The following is a 15,605-nucleotide window of genomic DNA, read 5'->3' on the forward strand; positions in this document are numbered from 1 at the left end:
GTCCAACTCCTCCTTAAATTTACTCACTGTCCCAGCATCCACCGCACTTTGGGGTAGTGAATTCCACAGATTCACAACCCTTTGGGAGAAGTAGTTTCTCCTCAACTCTGTTTTAAATTTGCTACCCCTTATCCTAAGACTATGGCCTCTCGTCCTAGAATTTATTCTCCCCTGCCCTCCAACCTATTTTGCTCCACCTGTCCCTCCCCCCCTTTTCAACAGGATAAAATCAATCACATTTCGACCTATTTTGAGCCAGCACATAGTAAGACTTACAAGAGTGGTACGTGACCTAATTTTTAGGTAAGGAGGCTGGGAAGGTGACACTAGGGGAGCATTTAGGTGATAGTGACCATAACTCGATAAAATTTAAGGTAGTTATGGGGAAGGACAAAGATGAACCGGAAATAAAGGTTCTGAATTGGGGAAAGGCCAATTTTAATAGGATAGGGCAGGATCTGGCCAAAATGGGTCTGGGAGCAGCTATTTGTCGGAAAATCCACATCAGAGCAGTGGGAATCATTCAAAAAGGAAATAGAGAGAGTAGAAAGCCAACAGGTTCCCATAAAGGTGAAGGGTGGGACCAAAAAGCCCAGAGAACCCTGGATGTCAAGGGTTAGATAAGGAAAGAAAAGGAAGGCTTATTGCAGGTACAAGAGTCTGGAAACAGTGAATGCCGCAGAGGAGTATAGGAAGTGCAGGGGGGGGTACTTAAAAAAGAAATTAGGAGAGTGAAGAGGGAGTATGAAAAAGTATTGGTGGGCAAAATAAAGAAAAATCCCAAGATGTTATATAAGTGCATTAAGAGCAAGAGGATAATCAAAGAAAGAGTTGGCCCATTAGGGACCAAAGTGACAAACTGTGGAGCTGAGGCTTTAAATGAGTATTTTGCATCACTATTCACAATGGAGAAGGACAATGTCTGTATTAAAATCAGAGAGGAAATCTGTGATATCACTGAACTGATTGGCACTGAAGGGGAGGAGGTGTTAGTGGTTTGTGGGCTTTAAAGCAGATTTTCAAATCCTCTCTGGCCACAGGTGCGGTGGACAGCTCATGTGGTACATAATTCAAGAAGAGAAGTAGAGAAAAACCAGGTAATTACAGACCGGTGGGGAAATTAGTGGACAAAATTCTGATGGGGAGAATTAATCCCCACTTGAAAAAGCAAGGATTAATCAAGGATAGTCAGCATGGCTTTGCCAAGGAGAGATCATGGGGCAGCACGGTGGCACAGTGGTTAGCACTGCTGCCTCACTTTCCAGGGACCCGGGTTCGATTCCTGGCTTGGGTCACTGTCTGTGTGGAGTTTGCATGTTCTCCCCATGTCTGCATGTGTTTCCTCCGGGTTCTCCGGTTTCTTCCCACAGTCCAAAGATGTGCAGGTTAGGTTGATTGGCCATGCTAAATTGCCTCGTAGTGTCAGGGGGTTAGTAGGGTAAATATGGGGATTGTGGTCAGTGCAGGCTCGATGGGCTGAATGGCCTCCTTCTGCACTGTAGCAATTCCATGATCATGTCTAAATAATTTGACTGAATTTTTCGAGGAGGTGACTAGGTCCGTAGATGAGGGCTGTGCAGTTAATGTAGTCTACTTGGACTTCAGTAAGGCTTTTGACAAGGTTCCGCACCGGAGACTGATCAAGAAGATTAAAGCCCGTGAGATCCACAGCAATTTGGCTAATTAGATCCAAAATTGACTTAGTGGCAGGAGGCAGAGGGTGATGGTTAAAGGTTGTTTTTGTGACTGGAAGCCTGTGTCCAGTGGTGTACATGATGTGGCGATGCCGGCGTTGGACTGGAGTAAACACAGTAAGAAGTTTAACAACACCAGGTTAAAGTCCAACATGTTTATTTGGTAGCAAAAGCCACATCCAGTGGTATACCACAGGGATTGGTGCTGGGTCCCTTGCTGTTTGTAGTGTACATTAATGATCTGAGGTAATATGGGTTAAGGTTAGAAATAGGAAAGGAGCAGTCACGTTGTTAGGAGTTTACTATAGGCCCCCAAATAGTAATAGAGATGTGGAGGAAGAAATTGCTAAGCAGATTATGGATATGTGTGGGGGTCACAGGGTAGTTGTCATGGGGGACTTTAACTTTCCAAATATTGATTGGAACCTTTGTAGGTCAAATAGTTCGGATGGGGCAGTTTTTGTGCAGTGTGTGCAGGAGGGTTTCCTGAGACAATATGTAGATAGGCTGACAAGAGGTGAGGCCACATTGGATTTGGTACTGGGAAATGAACCGGGCCAAGTGTTGTGGGAGAGCACTTTGGAGATAGTGACCACAATTCGGTGTCTTTTGTTATTGCAATGGAGAGGGATAGGGCCGTACGGCAGGGCAAGGTTTACAATTGGGGGGGGAGGTCATTATGATGCAATTAGGCAAGAATTAGGGGGCATAAGTTGGGAACAGAAACAGTCAGGGAAATGAAAAGTGGAACTTTTTCAAGGAACAAATACTGAGTGTCCTTGATAGGTATGTCCCTGTCAGGCAGGGAGGAAATGGCCGAGTGATGGAACCATGGTTCACGAAAGAGGTGGAATGTCTTGTGAAAAGGAAGAGGGAAGCTTATGTAGGGATGAGGAAACAAGGTTCAGATAGCTCGATTGAGGGTTACAAGTTAGCAAGGAACGAGCTGAAAAAGGGGCTTAGGAGAGCGAGGAGGGGACATGAGAAGTCCTTGACGGGTCGGATCAAGGAAAACCCCAAGGCTTTTTACTTTTATGTGAGGAATAAAAGAATGACCAGGGTGAGGTTAGGGCCGGTCAAGGACAGTAGTGGGAACTTGTGTATGGAGTCAGTAGAGATAGGCGAGGTGATGAATGAATACTTTTCTTCAGTGTTCACCAAGGAGAGGGGCCATGTTTTTGAGGAAGAGAAGGTGTTACAGGCTAATAGGCTGGAGGAAATAGATGTTCGGGGGGAGGATGTCCTGGCAGTTTTGAATAAACTGAAGGTCGATAGGTCCCCTGGGCCTGATGAAATATATCCTAGGATTCTTTGGGAGGCAAGGGATGAGATTGCAGAGCCTTTGGCTTTGATCTTTGGATCCTCACTGTCCACGGGTATGGTGCCAGAGGACTGGAGAGTGGCGAATGTTGTTCCTCTGTTTAAGCACGGGAATAGAAATGACCCTGGTAATTATAGACCGGTTAGTCTTACTTCGGTGGTTGGTAAATTGATGGAAAAGGTCCTTAGGGATGGAATTTACGACCATTTAGAAAGATGCGGATTAATCCGGGATAGTCAGCACGGATTCGTGAAGGGCAAGTCGTGCCTCACAAATTTGATTGAATTTTTTGAGGAGGTAACTAAGTGTGTTGATGAAGGTAGGGCAGTTGATGTCATATACATGGATTTTAGTAAGGCGTTTGATAAGGTCCCCCATGGTCGGCTTATGAAGAAAGTGAGGAGGTGTGGGATAGAGGGAAAGTTGGCCGATTGGATAGGTAACTGGCTATCTGATCGAAGACAGAGGGTGGTGGTGGATGGAAAATTTTCGAACTGGAGGCAGGTTGCTAGCGGAGTGCCACAGGGATCAGTGCTTGGTCCTCTGCTCTTTGTGATTTTTATTAATGACTTAGAGGAGGGGGCTGAAGGGTGGATCAGTAAATTTGCTGATGACACCAAGATTGGTGGAGTAGTGGATGAGGTGGAGGGGTGTTGTAGGCTGCAAAGAGACATAGATAGGATGCAAAGCTGGGCTGAAAAATGGCAAATGGAGTTTAACCCTGATAAATGTGAGGTGATTCATTTTGGTAGGACTAATTTAAATATGGATTACAGGGTCAAAGGTAGGGTTCTGAAGACTGTGGAGGAACAGAGAGATCTTGGGGTCCATATCCACAGATCTCTAAAGGTTGCCACTCAAGTGGATAGAGCTGTGAAGAAGGCCGATAGTGTGTTAGCTTTTATTTACAGGGGGTTGGAGTTTAAGAGCCGTGGGGTTATGCTGCAACTGGACAGGACCTTGGTGAGACCACATTTGGAATATTGTGTGCAGTTCTGGTCACCTCACTATAAGAAGGATGTGGAAGTGCTGGAAAGAGTGCAGAGGAGATTTACCAGGAAGCTGCCTGGTTTGGAGGGTAGGTCTTATGAGGAAAGGTTGAAGGAGCTAGGGCTGTTCTCTCTGGAGCAGAGGAGGCTGAGGGGAGACTTAATAGAGGTTTATAAAATGATGAAGGGGATAGATAGAGTGAACGTTCAAAGACTATTTCCTCGGGTGGATGGAGCTATTACAAGGGGGCATAACTATAGGGTTCATGGTGGGAGATATAGGAAGGATATCAGAGGTAGGTTCTTTACGCAGAGGGTGGTTGAGGTGTGGAATGGACTGCCTGCAGTGATAGTGGAGTCAGACACTTTAGGAACATTTAAGCGGTTATTGGATAGGCACATGGAGCACACCAGGATGATAGGGAGTGGGATAGCTTGATCTTGGTTTCAGATAAAGCTCGGCACAACATCGTGGGCCGAAGGGCCTGTTCTGTGCTGTACTGTTCTATGTTCTATCTATGTTCTATCTCGATGTGAATGTGGGGAGGGGGCAAAATCAGTAAGTTCACAGATGATACATTGGTGGTGTGCTTAGCAGTGAGGAGGAAAGTCTTAGATTACAGGGTGACATAGACAAACTGGTCAGATGGGCAGAACAGTGACAAATGGAGTTTAACCCTGAAAAGTGTGAGGTGATGTCTTTTGGGAGGAATAACAAGGCACGGGAATACACAAAGAACAGTAGGATACTGGGAAGTACAGAGGGCCTGAGGGACCTTGGGCTGCATGTCCATTGATCCCTGAAGGATGGACAGATAAGGTGGTTAAGGCGGCACATGGGATGGTTGTCTTTATTAGCTGAGGCATTGAATATAAGAGCAGGGAGGTTATGATGGAGCTGTATAAAACACTCGTTAAGCCACAGCTAGAATATTGTGCGCAGTTCGAGTCACCACACTATAAGAAGGATGTGATTGCACTAGAGAGGGTGCAGAGGAGATTCACCAGGATGTTACCTGGGCTGGAGGGTTTCAGCTATGAAGAGAGGCTGGTTAGGCTGGGGTTGTTTTTCTTAGAGGAGAGAAAGCTGAGAGGGGACCCGATTGAGATGTACGAAATTATGAGGGACATAGATAGGGAGAAACTTTCCCCTTAGTAGAGGGGTCAATGACCAGGGAGCATAGATTTAAGGTAAGGAAAGGGACATTTGGAGAAGATTTGAGGAAAAACCTTTTCACCCAGAGGTGAGTGGGAGTCTGGAATCTACATAATATTTAAGAAGCATTTAAACGTGCACTTGAAACCCACAGTATACAAGGCTATGGACCAAGTGCTGGAAAATGGGTTGAGAATAACTAAGTGCTTGATGGCTGGCGCAGGCACGATGGGCCGAAGGGCCTCTTGCTGTGCTGTAACACTGACACTAAGCGCAATCTTTTTAAAATTTATTTATGAGACATGGGTGTCGCTGGCTAGGCCAGCATTTATTACAGATTTCCTTCCCTAAAGGACATGTGAACCAGAGGTGCTTTTACGACAATCCGCAATGGTTTCATGGTCATCATTAGATTTTTGTAGATCTTTATTGAATTGAAATTTCACCATCTGCCGTGGCAGGATTTGAACCTGGGTCCCCAGATCATTCCCTGGCTCTCCGAATTCCGAGTCCGGTGACAATGCCACTGCACCACAGCCTTCCCCCACTGTTGGCATCACATAAATCAATTGGAGTGATGGTAAACAACTGCGCTGTCTATTTACTTGGGACACAGCAACATGCAAGACATAGTGAGGCAGATGGAGCTCAGTGCTGGGAAGGATGAGGTCGTCTGCTTTAGGCCTGTGGAAGACATGGAGCACACCAGGATGATAGGGAGTGGGATAGCTTGATCTTGGTTTCAGATAAAGCTCGGCACAACATCGTGGGCCGAAGGGCCTGTTCTGTGCTGTACTGTTCTATGTTCTATCTATGTTCTATCTCGATGTGAGAGACAGTGAGCGATGGAGGAGCAAAGGGATTTGAGTATCCACATAAACAAATCACAAAGCAGGTATAAAAAGCAATCAAAAAGACTAATGGAATAGTGGCTTTTATCTCTGGGGTGTTGGAATTCAAGTGAGGAAGCGATGCTTGAGTTGTACAGAGAGCCTTGACCAGCATCCACTTACAGCATTTGGTTTGGTTTTTAAGACACCAAATCTCAGGAAGTAATGCCCTGGGGGTGTCACAGCACAAATTCACCAGAATAGCATGAGCGCCAAAATCATGCTGCCTGTTTACATCGGCGGAATCTTGGGTGGCACGGTGGCACAGTGGTTATCACTGCTGCCTCACAGTGCCAGGGACCCGGGTTCGATTCCCGGCTTGAGTCACTGTCTGGGTGGAGTTTGCACGTTCTCTCTGTGTCTGCTTGGGTTTCCTCCGAGTGCTCCGGTTTCCTCCCACAGATCAAAGATGTGCGGGTTAGATTGATTGGCCATGGGAAATTGATGCTAGTGTGGGGTTACGGGAGTAGGGCCTGGGTGGGATTGTGGTCAGTGCAGACTCGATGGGCCAAATGACCTCCTTCTGCACTGTAGGGATTCTATGATTCTATTCTATCTTGCGGTCCGACCGATGATGCGCCTCCACCACTGGTTACGCAACAGCGAAGGGTGCGTTTAACATGAAACCCAATGGACAATGGTGGGACCACAAGATCCCCCCGCCAGCACACGACACACCACCTCCCATCGCTACAAAACACATCATGCAGGGGGAGGAAAATCCCACTCTACATCTTGAAGGGCTGATTGCATAATCTTGACTCACAGTCTCTTGCATTCGAAAGGTTGATCTAATTGATGTAGGAATTTGATAGTTTCTCTATCCTCAGACCTGTACCCCAATTTCCTCTTGATGCCAGAAGCCAGAACAAGGATGCAAAATGGAGTGAAATCAGGAAGCATTTTCTCCACATTGATGTTGTGGGTAGCGAGGTGGAGAAAGAGAGGCGAGGTGTTGAATGCTGTTGGTGTGACATGTTATCGACATTTTCATAAGAACATAAGATGATAAGAACTAGGAGCAGGAGTAGGCCATCTGGCTCCTCGAGCCTGCTCCGCCTTTCAATAAGATCATGGCTGATCTTTTTGTGGACTCAACTCCATTTACCCGCCCGCTCACCATAACCCTTAATTCCTTTACTGTTCAAAAATTTATCTATCCTTGCCTTAAAATCATTCAATGAAGTAGCCTCAACTGCTTCACTGGGCAGGGAATTCCACAGATTCACAACCCTTTGTGTGGAGAAGTTCCTCCTCAACTCAATCCTAAATCTGCTTCCCCTTATTTTGAGGCTATGCTCCCTAGTTCTAGTTTCACCTGCCAGTGGAAACAACTTCCCTGCTTCTATCTTATATATTCCCTTCATAATCTTATATGTTTCTATAAGATCTCTCCTCATTCTTCTGAATTCCAATGAGTATAGGCCCAGTCTACTCAGTCTCTCCTCAAAAGCCAACCCTCTCAACTCTGGAATCAACCTAGTAAATCTCCTCTGCACCCCCTCCAGTGTCAGTATATCCTTTCTCAAGTAAGGAGACCAAAAGTGTACATAGTACTCTAGGTGTGGCCTCACCAGCACCTTATACAGCTGCAACATAATCTTGCTGTTTTTAAACTCCATCCCTCTAGCAATGAAGGACAAAATTCCGTTTGCCTTCTTAATTACCTGCTGCACCTGCAAACCAACTCCGTGAGATTCCTGCACAAGGACACCCAGGTCCCTCTGCACAGCAGCATGCTGCAATTTTTTACCATTTAAATAATAGTCCATTTTGCTGTTATTCCTACCAAAATGGATGAACTCACATTTACCAACATTGTACTCCATCTGCCAGACCCTCGCCCACTCACTTAGACAATCTATATCCCTTTCCAAATTTTCAGCGTCCTCTGCACACTTTGCTCTGCCACCCATCTTAGTGTCATCTGTGAATTTTGACACACTACACTTGGTCTCCAACTCCAAATCATCTATGTAAATCGTAAACAATTGCGGTCCCAACACTGATCCCTGAGGCACACCACTGGTCACTGATCGCCAACCAGAAAAACACCCATTTACCCCCACTCTTTGCTTTCTGTTAGTTAACCAATCCTCTATCCATGCTAATACATTACCCGTAACACTGTGCACCTTTATCTTACGTAGCAGTCTTTGGTGCGGCACCTTGTCAAATGCCTTGTGGAAATCCGGAGCTGTCTCTTTGCATCCTGGACTGAGGAGGGTGGTGAGAAGTCTGTTCAGTGTTTAATGTTTAGCTTTCTCCTCTTACTGCTAATTATTGCTAATTACTGTTAATTGTCACTTTTTATCTTTCCGACTTTAATGGTTAATAAACTTTCTGAATTCACCATTCAGAGTATTTTTCTTGCCACATGGTTAAGTCTCTAGAACCTAAAGTCATCAAGGTTGACAGCATCGAAACAGGCCCTTCGGCCCAACTTGTCCATGCCACCCCTTTTTTTTAAACCACTAAGCTATTCCCAATTGCCCACGTTTGGACCATATCCCTCTATACCCATCTTACCCATGTAACTGTCTAAACGCTTTTTAAAAGACAAAATTGCATCCGCCTCTACTACTACTTCTGGCAGCTTGTTCCAGACACTCACCACCCTCTGTGTGAAACAATTGCCTCTCTGGACCCTTTTGTATCTTCCCCTCTCACCTTAAACTTACACCCTCTAGTTTTAGACTCCCCTACCTTTGGGAAAAGATGTTGACTATCTAGCTGATCTACGCCCCTCATTATTTTATAGACCTCTATAAGATCACCCCTCAGCCTCCTACACTCCAGGGAAAAAAAGTCCCAGTCTATCTGATGCGATTTACAACTGGGGGTGGTTATTGCAAACAAGTGAAACCAATAAATCTCAGTTCAAATAAATCACAATCTTCCTGCCATTTTCTGAGACTCTGTAGAAAGCCCTGTTCTGGTAAGATACCATTATCTTTACTGAACCAGGGTGCATTCGAATCACAAAGCAGCAGCAGAGGGAATCTACAAACATTATCATACGGATAGATTTCTCATTATGGGTTACGTTACATGTCTCATGAATCCCACCATCACTTCCTTCTGCATTTCCAACATTAAAAGCATATTCAAAGGAACTCATTACACATTGCAGCCTGAATTTGTAATATTCCGTTTCACAATACGCTTTTATCCAGCACAATGTGTGCACGCAAAACAACTTATCCCCCAAAGCTGGTAGAATTCTTCCCTTCAGATCAACAAGTGCCGGGTGGCATTCAATTTACAGCAGACAACTCCGATGTACTTACTGTTACTCGACTTGAGGTCCCGATGGATGATAGGAACAATTGCTTCTTCGTGCAAGTAATTCATGCCCCTTGCAATCTGCACTGCCCAGTTGACCAGTATATGAGGGGGGATCTTCTTGCCTGACAACACTCTGTTTAAGGAGCCCCCGCGGGCAAACTCCATGATCAGACAGAGATTGGGCTCCTTCAGACAAACCCCTTTCAAGGCGATGATGTTTGGGTGCTTCAGCATAGCAAATAGTTTTGCTTCCTGCTTCACATTCTCAATGGTCTGACTGATATCCTCGTCTGGGTCCTGCCGGGCTGCTTTAACCGCTACCTCCTCCAACCTCCAGATGCCCTTGTAGACTTTGCCAAAGCCGCCGACGCCAATGATCTCTTCCAGCTGCAGCTCATTGAAGTCCATTTCCAGTGGGAGAGGGTAGTCCTCCCTGCTCCGACCTTGCAACTTACTGTAACACGGAACACTGGTGACATAGTTACTGGGAAAGATGCCAACCTGGTCGTTAATCTTGCCCGTCCACCAGCCTTCATCTCCAGAGACTTTGGAATCCTAAACAGCCAACAGAGGAAGAAAAGAAGAGAATTGATTGATTACAGCTCATTGTTCATCCCTTTTGTCCCTGACAGCACTCATTGGACAGGATTTTCCAGCCTCACTCGCCCCGGAACCGGAAAATCCCGCCAGAGGTCAATGGACTTTTCCATAGTCCGTCCCTCACTCGCTCCAATTCCCGTGGCGGGCAAGATGGTAAAATTCCAGACATTGTGTCTCCTTGTTCCATATACTTAAGAACATATGAATTAGGAGCAGGAGTAGGCCTTTAGACCCCTTGAGCCTGCTCTGCCATTCAATAAGCTCATGGCTAATCTGACTGTTGCCTCAATTCCACTTTCCTTCATACCCGCTAGACTCTGACTCCCTTATCAATCAGGAATCTACCTAACTCAATTTTCAAAATTTCAATGATAGTATTACTTATTCCATTTTATTTGACTTCACACTGCCTTTTATACATTAGGGGAACACAATGAAGATTCCATCTTCCACTCTATTGAATAATTGTAGTCAATAGTCCAAAGACTAACCCCTGTTTTAATTAATTTATTTATTTCCTACAAACGCAATTCAATTATACGACAGGTAAAACATTCCTATAGAAGTAGGTGTGGAATTGAATTTTGAACATCGAATTTTTAGATCTCCCCTCCAAAAAATTAACTTCTTACAGTTTGCCTTTGTTGCTCTGCTGTTAGGAAGTCTTGTGGCACCGAGGATAGTACCCCTGCCTCTGAGCTAAAAACTCCGGGTTCGAGTCCCGCCCCAGGACTTGATGGCCAAGGAAGATGTGTTCATGGCGCAATTAAACAGGTGGAGTGTCAACCCGCAACCCATCCGGACACATCAGTGGCTGGCATTAAGAGCGGGAGGTGATCTTATTGAGGTGTATAAGATTATGAGAGGCATGGGTAGGGTCAAAGCATTCAGTCTTTTTCCCAGGGTTGGGGAGAACTAGAGGGCATTGGTTTAAGTTAAGAGGGGAAAGAATTAATGGGAATCTGAGGAGCAACGTTTTTTACACAGAGGGTGGTACATATGTGGAATGAGCTGCCGGAGAAAGTGGTTGAGGCAGGGACATTGACAACAATTAAAAGCAGATACATGCATAAGCAAAGTTTGGAGGGATATGGGCCAAACGCAGGCAAAAGTGGGTTAGCTTTGATGGGCTTTTTTGGTCAGCATGAGCCAGTTTGGGCCGAAGGGCCTGTCTCCGTGCCACACATTCTATAATTCTCTGAGAGACTCTTGGTAAGCCATGCTCAATGTGGGGTGGAGCTCTTCAAGCTACGAGCGACAGAGTAGCGACCTGTTCCGGGAATTACTATGTGTTGAAACAGATTAAAGTCTGCTTTAGTGCACCATTAGATGGGGAAAGAGAATCACAATTGTAATTCTGCCAAAAGGTCCCAAGTGCCCAATTATTCAGCTCTTTTCCTTGCATATGCTGAATAACTTGCTATGCATTTCTACCATCTTCTGTTTAATACAATCTATATCGAACAACTTTGTGTGTTGTTCATACATTGTTCCTATTCTGCAGCAGTTTTTTTTCCCTATTCCATAGTATATAGAAATAATCTTGATTAACAATTTCTGGGTTCTATCCATTTGAAACCAGCTGCCAATTATAGGTTGACATCCTGTTAGGCTATTCTTCAACTTGCTGTGGGAAGCTTTGCTCCGACTCAGGTAATGCTGCAAGGTTAAAATCGAGGTGAAAATGCCTCAAATACTCAACACCTACAAATCGGGATTTAGTATTACTTTGGAATGAACACAAAGTTAATCTCAAATAAATCATAGAATCCTTACAGTGCAGAAGGAGGCCACTTGGCCCATCAAGTCTGCACTGACTCTCTGACAGAGCATCTTACCCAGGCACTATTCCCGTAATGCCACGTATTTGCCCTGCTAATCCCCTTCAACTCACATCTTGGGACACTAAGAGGCAATTTAGCATGGCCAATCCACCTAACCTGCACATCTTTGGACTTTTGGAGGAAATGGGAGCACCCGGAGGAAACACACGCAGAAATGGGGAGATTGTGCAGATTCCACGTAGTGACCCAAGATCAGAATCGACCTGGGTCTCTGGCACTGTGAGGCAGCAGTGCTAACCACTGTGCCACCATGCCGCTCTGAATTATTCTGAACACTACTTTAATCCAGATCATGATGTGGAGATGCCGGCGTTGGACTGGCACAGTAAGAAGCCTCACAACACTAGGTTAAAGTCCAACAGGTTTAATGACCTGATGAAGGAGCAGCGCTCCGAAAGCTCGTGATTCCAAATAAACTGTTGGACTTTAACCTGGTGTTCTGAGACTTCTTACTTAATCCAGACCAAATGGGTTAGATTTTGTGCGCTCAGCATAGAAGGAGCAGACCCAATATGAAGCAAGTTGAATCAACAGAAAGCAGAAATCGGAGAGCATAATGAGCCCTATATTCAGAATTATCACCATCATGATAGATCACGGAGCCAAGGTGACCAATTCTCGGTGGGGGAGATACTTAAGGGACACTTTGGCATGCGGCTGGGTGGTGTGCTGGGCCTGTAAGAGCTTCTGGTGAACCTGTGGTTCACCAGAAGCATACAAAGTGGCAAGGATTAGTGAGAAGCCAGGGGATTGGGAAGCCTTTAAAAGTGAGCAGAGGACAACTAAATAAGGGGGGAGAAGATGAAATATGAGTGTAAGCTAACTAGTAATATAAAAGAAGATCGGAAGAGTTTTTTTCAATATATAAAAGGTAAGAGAGGCAAAAATAGGCATTGGACCATTGGAAAATGAGGTTGGAGAAGTAATAATAGGAAACAAAGAAATGGCAGAGGAACTGAATAGTTGCTTCGCATCAGTCTTCATGGTGGAAGATACCAGTGGGATTCCAGAGCTCCAGGAGAATCAGAGGGCACCGGTGAGTGCAGTGGCCATCACTAAGGAGAAGGTTCTGGGGAAACTGAAAGGTCTGAAGGTGGATAAATCAGCTGGACTGGATGGACTACACCCCAGAGTTCTAAAAGAGATAGCTGAGGAAATTGTGGAGGCATTGGTGGTGATCACTGGAGGCAGGGAGGGTCCTAGAGGACTGGAAAGTAGCTAATGTAACACCACTGTTTAAGAAGGGAAGGAGGCAGCAGACAGGAAATTATAGGCCGGTTAGCCTGACTTTGGTCATTGGCAAGATTTTAGAGTCCATTATTAAAGATGAGATTGCAGAGTAATTGGAAGTGCATGATAAAATAGGACTGAGTCAGCACGGCTTTGTCAAGGGGAGGTCATGTCTGACAAATCTGTTAGAGTTCTTTGAGGAGGTAACAATAAAGTTAGATAAAGGAGAACCAGCGGACCTGATTTATTTAGATTTCCAGAAGGCCTTTGACAAGGTGCTGCATAGGAGACTGTTAATAAGTTAAGAGCCCATGGTGTTAAGGGTAATATCCTGGCATGGATAGAGGATTGGCTGACTGGCAGAGGCAGAGAGAGGGGATAAAGGGGTATTTTTCAGGATGGCAGCCGGTGACTAGTGGTGTGCCTCAGAGGTCAGTGCTGGGACCACAACTTTTCACAATATACATTAACGATTGGGAAGAACAAACTGAAGGCACTGTTGCTACGTTTGCAGATGATACAAAAATATGCAGAAGGACTTGGACAGGTTAGGAGAGTGGGCAAAGAAGTGGCAGATGGAATGCAATGTGGAAAAGTGTGAGGTTATGCACTTTGGAAGGGGGAATGGAGACATAGACTATTTTCTAAATGGGAAAATGCTTAGGAAATCAGAAACACAAAGGGACTTGGGAGTCATTGTTCAAGATTCTCTTAAGGTTAACGTGCAGGTTCAGTTGGCAGTTAGGACGACAAATGCGATGTTATCATTCGTGTCCGAGAGGGCTAGAATACAAGAGCAGGGATGTACTTCTGAGGCTGTATAAGGCTCTGGTCAGACTCCATTTGGAGTATTGTGAGCAGTTTGGGCCCCATATCAAAGGAAGAATGTGCTGGCCTTGGAAAGGAACCAGAGGAGGTTCACAAGAATGATCCCTGGAATGAAGAGCTTGTCGGTTGAGGAACAGTTGAGGACTCTGGGTCTGTGCTCGTTGGACTTTAGAAGGATGAGGGGGGATATTATTGAAACTTACAGGATACTGCGAGGCCCGGATAGAGTGGACGTGGAGAGGATGTTTCCACCAGAAGGAAAAACTAGAACCGGGGGCGCAACCTCAGGCTAAAGGGATGATCCTTTAAAACAGAGATGAGGGGGAATTTCTTTAGCCGGAGAGTGGTGAATCTGTGGAACTCTTTGCCACAGAAGCCTGTGGAGGCCAGGTCATTGAGTATCTTTAAGACAGAGATAGATAGGTTCTTGATTAATAAGGGGATCAGGGTTATGATGAAAAAGCAGGAGAATGGGGATGAGAAAAATATCAGCCATGATTGAATGGCGGAGCAGACTCGATGGGCCGAGTGGCCTAATTTTGCTCCTATGTCTTATGGTCTGTGAGACCAGGCGCAGGATCAAAAAATGAAACTTCAAAAACTCCTTCCACAAATCGGGGTTAACTTATATGCCGAGTATCAAATGTGTCAAGCCAAGCAGCAGCAAGATACGCGATTAGTCAGACTTGTCTCCATTCAGAAAATCTGGACAACTGTACACTGTTTAGCATGGGACGATATCAAAGTCAAACTTTTTGGGGGGAGCAGGAATATGTGCAATATTCTATTTGATAATTTCAATTTATCCATAGAATAGAATCCATAAAATCCTCACAGTACCGGAGGAGGCCATTTGGCCCATCAAGTCTGTACTGACCACAATCCCACCCAGGCTCTATCCCCATAACCTTCATTTACCCTGCTAATCCCCCTGACATTAAGGGGCAATTTAGCATGGCCAATCAACCTAACCCGCACATCTTTGGACTGTGGGAGGAAACCGGAGCACCCCCACGCAGACAGGGTGAGAATGTGCAAACTCCAAACAGACAGTGACCCAAGGCCAGAATTGAACCCGGGTCCCTGGCGCTGTGAGACAACAGTGCTAACCACCGTGCCACCACAATTTGTTCTCGTGCCTTGCAATAAACGTCTGTGCTGAAAGAAAAATAAATCACTTTCTGTTCATCTAATTGCAATGATGTGGAGATGCCGGCGTTAGACTGGGGTAAACACAGTAAGAGTTTTAACAACACCAGGTTAAAGTCCAACAGGTTTATTTGGTAGCAAATGCCATTAGCTTTCGGAGCGCTGCTCCTTCGTCAGATGGAGTGGATATCTGCTCTCAAACAGGGCACACAGAGACACAAAATCAAGTTACAGAATACTGATTAGAATGCGAATCTCTACAGCCAACCAGGTCTTAAAGATACAGACAATGTGAGTGGAGGGAGCATTAAGCACAGGTTAAAGAGATGTGTATTGTCTCCAGACAGGACAGCCAGTGAGATTCTGCAAGTCCAGGAGGCAAGCTGTGGGGGTTACTGATAGTGTGACATAAACCCAAGATCCCGGTTTCGGCCGTCCTCATGTGTGCGGAACTTGGCTATCAGTTTCTGCTCAGCGACTCTGCGCTGTCGTGTGTCGTGAAGGCCGCCTTGGAGAACGCTTACCCGAAGATCAGAGGCTGAATGCCCGTGACCACTGAAGTGCTCCCCCACAGGAAGAGAACTGTCTTGCTAGTGATTGTCGAGCGGTGTTCATG

The 15,605-nt window shown here is 45.5% G+C and overlaps 1 protein-coding gene across 1 annotated transcript in view; it reads right to left on the reverse strand.

Annotated features, from left to right (window-relative positions):
- map3k9 (mitogen-activated protein kinase kinase kinase 9) overlaps window positions 1-15,605 on the reverse strand; it is a 169,036-nt gene that overhangs the window by 137,665 nt on the left and 15,766 nt on the right. The window contains 1 exon segment of the mRNA XM_078233237.1: window positions 9,341-9,893. Coding sequence (XP_078089363.1) covers window positions 9,341-9,893 — 553 coding nt within the window.

Source organism: Mustelus asterias, chromosome 18 (genome assembly GCF_964213995.1).
Source record: "Mustelus asterias chromosome 18, sMusAst1.hap1.1, whole genome shotgun sequence".
NCBI classification, from domain to species: Eukaryota; Metazoa; Chordata; class Chondrichthyes; order Carcharhiniformes; family Triakidae; genus Mustelus; species Mustelus asterias.